This window comes from Eptesicus fuscus, chromosome 7, assembly GCF_027574615.1.
Source record: "Eptesicus fuscus isolate TK198812 chromosome 7, DD_ASM_mEF_20220401, whole genome shotgun sequence".
Lineage (NCBI taxonomy): Eukaryota > Metazoa > Chordata > Mammalia > Chiroptera > Vespertilionidae > Eptesicus > Eptesicus fuscus.
In genome coordinates this window covers 57,010,064-57,017,452 of record NC_072479.1, presented here as the reverse complement: position 1 = coordinate 57,017,452, position 7,389 = coordinate 57,010,064, and the positions used below count along the sequence as shown (strand labels likewise).

The 7,389-nt window shown below is 47.7% G+C and overlaps 1 protein-coding gene across 1 annotated transcript; it reads right to left on the bottom strand.

Annotated features, from left to right (window-relative positions):
* Positions 1-951: 951 nt before the first annotated feature.
* Positions 952-6,999, bottom strand: KRT4 (keratin 4). The gene is made up of 10 exons (XM_028144421.2): positions 6,765-6,999; positions 6,478-6,731; positions 4,626-4,840; positions 3,662-3,722; positions 3,234-3,329; positions 2,546-2,710; positions 2,169-2,294; positions 1,530-1,750; positions 1,237-1,271; positions 952-1,127 (listed from the first exon to the last, which is right to left on the bottom strand). The coding sequence occupies exons 1-10, from the start codon at positions 6,997-6,999 to the stop codon at positions 952-954; spliced, it is 1,584 nt and encodes a 527-aa protein (XP_028000222.1).
* Between the last annotated feature and the right edge of the window lie 390 nt (positions 7,000-7,389).

Here is a 7,389-nt window from a genome sequence, read left to right as displayed (position 1 = left end):
AAAGCCTTGCTGGTTTGGTGAGATTTAGGCCCATACATAGAATTTCGTAACTAGGGAGGCCTTGCTAAATAGACTCTGAGTATAAACACCCAATTATTCCATATTCAGTAGAGACTCCTGACGGCCTTTCTTCATACCATTCCTACACCCCACACCTCCCAGACTTGGACCCCTTCCCTCCAGGTTCACTGCAGGCTCAGCACTGAGATGGCCTGCCCCTGATTCCCTACAATGGTTTATCTTTGTATAATTGTTGATTTTTTTTTGAGTCTGTGTCTCTATTCCAGATGCAGCCTTCAGGCTTCATACACTTCTCCCTCAATATTCTGAGTATTTTTTTAAAAAAAGAGACCTGAAAAATTAACTGATGACCTTGATCTACACAGACAGAGCCCTCAAGCCCCAGCTTCCCTCACTTTCACCTGAATTCGGAAGACTTCTTTCTAATGAAGAAGAACAATTACTCGGAGTGAATGACAAAAGCATTTTATTGAAAATTCACCCATAGATGGATAGAAGGAAGGAGAAGAGTTGGATGGGACACTGAGTGGTTCTTGTCCTGAGCTTGCAGGGCCAGTTGCTGCCAAGTGATGGAGAAGGAGTTGGTCCTGATGTAGAGAGATATCTGGGATCCGGCAGGAGATGGCACTGGGCTGGGATGGTCCCATATATGATCCCAATTATTCTGAAGATGAAGCGTGTGGTTGTGTTCTCCTCTCTCCATGTGGGGTGAAGAGTCAGCTGACAACCTCCCCATTCCAGGTAAGTCACCAAGCCCACATTGAGAAGAAACTACCAAACTCCAAAAAGGCAGAGTCCACACCCCGGCACTGAGGTGACACTGGTGAGATGAGTCCCAGAAAGGTAGCATGGAGGCAGAGGTGAAGGAAGCACAGAGACACCAAGACTGGGCCCAGCTGGGCTCAGGGGGCTGCAGGGACCTCATCTCCTCTATCGGTGGGATCTCTTGGTCAGGGTGGTGTTGGAAGAGATGATCTTGCTGCTGGAAGCACCAAACCCATAGCCGCTTCCAGAGCCAGAGCCAAAGCCACCGCCCAGGCCAAATCCAGAGCAGCTTCCTAATCCTCCACCAATGCCTCCTGCGCTGGCAGCACCACCGACCACGGCTGTGGGAGAGAAGCAAAGGACACGGTTATTCCAAGAGTGTGGGCAACCAAGAATTGCAGCTCAAACCAGGGTGAACAAATGGGCATGGCAGGGACTGAAGGTACTTACAGATGCTCACAGCATTCTGGCATTCTCCAGACATTCTGTGGGAGAGAAAAAGAGCAGTGAGCCACAGCAGAGCCCAGAGCCACACTTCATTCAATAAGCAGGTGTCGAGCACCTTTCCCATCGTTAAGCAGACAAACATAAGGCCTGACTATGAACCTGTTATCTAATAGTGTGCTTGTTTATAATGCACCAGAGCAGCATTGAAGCAGGTGGCCCAACAGAAGTGCCCCGGACCTGCCATGGCCCCAGACCTCTCCATTCCTCATGTTCCCGCCCTGCCTTCCCCTCCTCACCGGCACTCCTCGCCCTCCAGCAGCTTGCGGTAGGTGGCAATCTCAATGTCCAGGGCCAGCTTCACACTCATGAGCTCCTGATACTCCCGCAGCATCCGGGTTAGCTCCTCCTTGGCCTTCTTCAGAGCAGCCTCCAGCTCTGCACGCTTGCTGTAGGCATCTTTCAGGGCCAGCTCCCCACGCTGCTCAGCATCAGCCACGGAGGCCTGCAGAGTCTGACACTGTAGACAAGGGCATGAGACAGACAATCGTCAGTATCCTGCTGTCAAAAACTCTACCTCTGTCCCCTCTCCTGCTTGCTGGACTTAACATGTCAGGGTTTGTCTGTCCTTCTCCCCACCTTCCCTGATGCACTTTCTTATGCATTTCATCCACTCCATCAGGGCCCACCAATGCCCCCACCAGACTGGCTAAAGAGCAAAAATCAATGTAAAAGAGCCAAGAAATCTAATTTCCTGGGGTGGCATGTCATGTTAACTAGGATACTGCTGAAAAGATCGGGTATGGCTTGTAAAGAGCTACAAATCCCCTGCAGACAAGCTCAGGATTTTCTGGCCTGATGCCTTACCTTCTCATCTCCTGTGGAGACATCTTTTAGGCCTCAGCCCTGTACTGCAGCTGGAAGGAGGTGACACTTACCTGCTTTTTGACGTTCTCAATCTCAGACCGCAGCCTCTGGATCATCCTGTTGAGCTCTGCAATCTCACTCTTGGTGTTCTTCAGGTTGTCACCATATTGGTCAACTGAGGTCTGGAGCTGCTGGAACTAAGACCCAAGAGACACAGGGAACCAGGGGTTAGAGGTGTCTGAGTAGGGTCTATTCTCAAGTCATCCCAGCAAGAATTGCCACAGGTGGAAGGAATAAAACAAAATGTCACATAATCTCAAATCAGACCTCAAAGAATCAGTTCATCTCTGACTTCTCTTGGATTTGAGCTGATAATCACCTGCTCACAGACATCAAAAGCAAAGCCCCAGAAGCCACTCCGAACTCCTGAGAAATCTTCAGGACCCACCTTGCTCTGGTACAGGGCCTCTGCCTCAGCCTTGCTCCTCTGGGCGATCTCCTCATATTGAGCCTTGACTTCAGCGATGATGCTGTCCAGGTCCAGGCAGCGGTTGTTGTCCATGGACAGGACCACGGAAGTGTCACTGACGTGGCTCTGCATCTGGGACAGCTCCTACAGGGAAAATGTCTCACATCAGGCCACCTGGAGAGTCTTCCCTTATCTGAGACCAGAAATCTGCTGTCATCACAGAAATGGCCATGCCACAGGCTCAGATGGAAGCAGAGTTAGCATTCCCAATGGGGAGGGGGGGAAATTTCTATGTATAAATCAAGTGGTTGTGACATTTCAAGACAGGAAAGTAATGTTTGTAGTCCTTACTGCTCCCCAGGGACTATCAGCCAATCCATGTCAGTGGGCAACCAGTTCATTGGATGAAAGAAAATGGAATAAATGCATTTCACTAAAGAAATGCTAAATGGCAATAAATTCTATCCCATGCGATCTTTAGATCTAATCACCTCTTCTAAGACATCTGGTTTTGAGAACCTCTCACATTACCCCTTTCTATCCATGACCTTGCTGAGAACCCACCCCCCTGAAGTAAAGAGTTAGAGTCCTTTCAAAGAACTGTGAACTCCAACCTCGTAGATGGAGCATTCCCTTCCCTGAATAGAGAGGGCAATGGAGTCCTCACCGCAGCATAGAGGGCCCTCAGGAAGTTGATCTCATCATTAAGGGCATCCATCTTGGCCTCCAACTCCACCTTGTTCATGTAGGCAGCATCCACATCCTACAGAGGAAGAGTGGGGAGAAGAGACGCGCTACAGTAATTATAATAGGGGGCAGCAGATGTTAAGTGACTCAGAAAGGCTTCTCAGTACCAGGTGAGTTAGTGAGGAACTAAGCCATTAGACATATTCTGCCCCTAAAGCCACCTGCAGGCATGGATGTTAATTATCTAAACAGGGTTTTTTCCCCAGCCTTAATTCCTTAGGACCCTGTTCAGGTAGATCTGGATAGTATCAAATCTACCTGTGGTGGAGATGAGGCAGAGATAGACCAACCCCTCGATTCCAGCCAAAGACCACTCCCAAGGGAAGGGTGTCCTCCTTTATCCCCTACCTTCTTGAGCACCACAAAGTCATTCTCAGCAGCTGTGCGTTTGTTGATCTCCTCTTCATACCTGGGGTGGAGATGGAAAGGAAAAGACAGAAGTCCCACAGTGAGCTAGTGTTTCTCAGCAACCTGCTACTCCTTTCAAACATCTATTTGGAAATATCAGCTAAGTGGCTACATTTTCCCATGTTCATGCAAATATTCATTGAACCTACATTTATTGAATAATGACCAGGCATGAGGTACCAGTCTAGACCCTGTTTTATTCAGAGAAGTGAAAACAAAACTTTAAGAAGACTGTTTTCAAGAGATAATATATGAGGGGGGGAAAAGCCAGCAATGATCTGCTTGATTTTATTTCCATAGAAGTTCTCTTTGTTTCATGTGAGAGTGAACTGAGAGAGAATGTTGGTTTCTTCTCAGCTGCATCCCATAATGAGTCAGCATTATAATAAGAGCTACTATGGAAATAAGTCCATTGCTAGCTGCTTTCTTTTCCTCATTTAATTTCATTTAATTCTCAACATATAAGGTAGGACTATTATCCCCATTTAAATATTAAGAAACTAAGGTTCAGAGAGGTTAAGAAGCTTACTCAAGATCACACAGCCAGTGAAAGATTCAGTATTTAATCCAAACCCAACTGCCTCTACAACCTATATTCTTCTGATCATGGTATTGTATTTTCCATCTGTTTGATTTCTAACCTGTTTGTATATGGCAAGCCCAGCTCTCTGAATGTATCATTCATTTTATGTTTGATAAATTGTTGGGCAATTTAGGATTACTAGACCTTACCCCATTAAAATGTAACCGTGGCGATACAGGGGAGCAGACTAGAGGACCTTCCTGACACCTCTGGGATATCTTCAGAGCCTGGGATTCTAAATGACTGGAGAGGAATCCAGGAAGCCTGGGACATGGCTGGGCACACTTGTGAGATGGCATCCCCTCTTTCTCCCCCACGTACTTGGTCTTAAAGTCCTCCACGCTGTCCTGCATGGTCTTCAGCTCAGACTGCAGGCGTCCTTTGTCATTGACCAAGGAATCCAGCTGCTTCCTGAGGGCACTGAGGTAGGCCTCAAAGAAGGGATCCAGGTTTTTGGTGGATGTGGTGGTCGTCTGCTGCTGGAGGAGGTTCCACTTGGTCTCCAGGACCTTATTCTGTTGCTCTAGGAATCGCACCTGTGTTTCAAAAAGGTACAGAATGAGGGCCTGAAGATTTGACAGGAGAGTTGGCTACGGCCAACACCAACCCCTTCAATCCAAGTCAACCGGGGGGCCCAAGAGCCATTCAAGTAGGGCCATCATGTTGCAACTTCAGGAACCATCCACTGGGTCAATGTGGTGACCCCCACTTGTGAGCTCCTGGCAACCAATGGGCCATGTGGGTTGTGAAGAAAAGAGCACAGACAGAGCAATAGAGCCTGACCATGCAGCAAGAACAACTTCCTGTACAGGGATCCAGGAGCCCTGGGATGAATTACTAAGAACACTGAACCTCTATGAAATAATAAAATAAAATAAAATAAAATAAAATAATAAAATAAAATAAAATAAAATAAAATTAAGGGATACACCCATAGTCTGAGTGATTGCATTCAAAGTGATTCAGACCCATAGCAAAGGAATAATAAATTCATTGCAGATTTTTTAAAAACACTTATTCATAAATGCACTTGGTATGTCCCTGCGAACTTGTGTACAGCTGAGTATACTTAACTAAGATCAAGGCCCTAGACATATTCTGAGTCTCAGCTAGATTCAGGTCTGCAAGAGGACTTCCCAGAGCTTTCCCTTTTTCTATGAAAAGATCTAGCCAGATAAATCAAGGTAGCAGCTTAGCATGACATTTCCACTTTATGTGCTTAGAATTGAAATAAAAGTAGGTAAGGGCAACTGATCACAATTTGAACCAAAAAGGTGAGATGAAACAAGCACCAAACCTTTGGTCTTGCTATTATATCTGTATGCCCTAGGGTCGCAAAAAAAGCCTCTTTAAGCTACTATTGGTTTATTCAAACTAGCAAGAAGAGCAAACAATCCCACTCAATCTACTCCAAGATTGTTCATTCTTGCCTCATACAGTTAAGCGGACTCAGACTTTGAAGCATGGAGACCCAGGGCATCCTTGACTGAGTGTGCTACACTTATCCATTCATTTATTAGTCATTGGATGCCTCAGCTCTCTGAGGCTAATCTGCTTGCTATCATCCATCATACTTGACTATAATTGAGTTTGAGAACTTGAATCTCTAACCTTGTATGGAAAAGGAAGTTTGGACTACTAAAAGAACAGGAGAGACCCATCCTCTCGTCTCTTTAAACAGACCCAGATAAGCAATTTTGCCCAGAGTCAGGAGGGGACCTAGATTCTGCCATTGAAGTAAGCCTCTTTTTTATTTGACAAACCAGCCTGGTTTCCTTCTGTTACAACAGAAGTGCCAACAGTTAAATTATTATATTAACTACAATTAATTGTTAGTTAATTATTAAATTATTAACTGTGTTATTTTAAAACCAAAATCTGAGAAAAAGCTGGGTAACAATGAACCCACTTTGTAGCTGGGGCAATTGGACCCAGAAAAGTTGAATGATTTTCCAAGTATCACACAGCACATCTAGAAAACTCCAAATATTGAACTACTTTGACAACCCACCCAGCATGAAACAAGAGACTCAGAACACTGACTCCCCTTCAACAGCTGGAAAATGGAGGCCCAGGTAGTTCAGTGGTTTTCCCATGGCAGGCTCAGTTCTGAGATGCTGGGACTCTAGCAACCCTGGTTTCTGCCACCTTATCTGGCCAAGAGGATGCTCACCTTGTCAATGAAGGAAGCAAACTTGTTGTTGAGGGTCTTGATCTGCTCTCGCTCCTCAGTTCGGACCTTCTGGATCTCGGGGTCGATCTCCACATGGAGTGGGGTCAGCAGGCTCTGGTTGATGGTGACCTCCTGAATCCCCCCAGCAGGGCAGACGGGGAAGCCAGGACCACCCCGTCCACCAAACGAGCCTCCGAATCCACCACCAAAGCTGCCAGCGCCGAAACCAGCACCAAAGCCACCAGCCCCAAAACCTCCCCCAGCCCCAAAGCCACCAGCCCCAAAACCTCCCCCAGCCCCAAAGCCGCCACTTTGCCGGCATCCGGCCATGCTCATGGAGATGCTCTTGTTTCCCCCGAGGTTGTAGAGGCTCCTGCTGCCAAAGCCCCCAGAGGAGCAACGGCCTGCACCCCCAGACATGGAGGCCGAGCTGAAAGCAACCCTCTTGCCCCCACCTACAACGGCAGAGCCACAGCTAAAGCCCTGGGACCCGCCTCGGACACCCTGCTGTCTGGAGATCATGGCTGGAGAGAGGAGAGTGAGCTCCGAGTTGTCAGAGAGAAGCAAGAGGGGCCAGGCCGGTGAATGCCGCAGCTCTAGCCTGGGTCTCTTATATGTGCTGGAGCAGAAGGGCTTGGTTGCAGGGGCATAAAGGAAAAATCTGAAACATTTCTGGGCTTGGCCTTTGGCACCAGCCCATCCTTCTCACACTTGCTGAGCATGTCACTAAACACACCTACAGAAGTCAATCGGAGGGTACAGGTAACTGGATCCCAACACACTCCCCTCCAGGAGAACCTGAACGGGTGCCTCAGGGCCTCCTGCATCAGAGGCCCTGCCTGGCCCCACCTTCCAGGTCTCCCACCCACTACCCTTCCATCTCACCAGCTGCCAGTGGCCTCCCTGCTCCAG

What these genes read in the sequence shown, in the direction of transcription:
- KRT4 (XM_028144421.2), bottom strand. Translation starts at nt 6,999, where the DNA reads ATGATCTCCAGACAGCAGGGTGTCCGAGGCGGGTCCCAGGGCTTTAGC. An exon ending in TTGCTTCCTTCATTGACAAG is followed by an intron (nt 4,841 to 6,477) that starts GTGAGCATCCTC and finishes TTTGAAACACAG; the next exon opens with GTGCGATTCCTAGAGCAACA. An exon ending in TGAGGGCCCTCTATGCTGCG is followed by an intron (nt 2,711 to 3,233) that starts GTGAGGACTCCA and finishes TTTTCCCTGTAG; the next exon opens with GAGCTGTCCCAGATGCAGAG.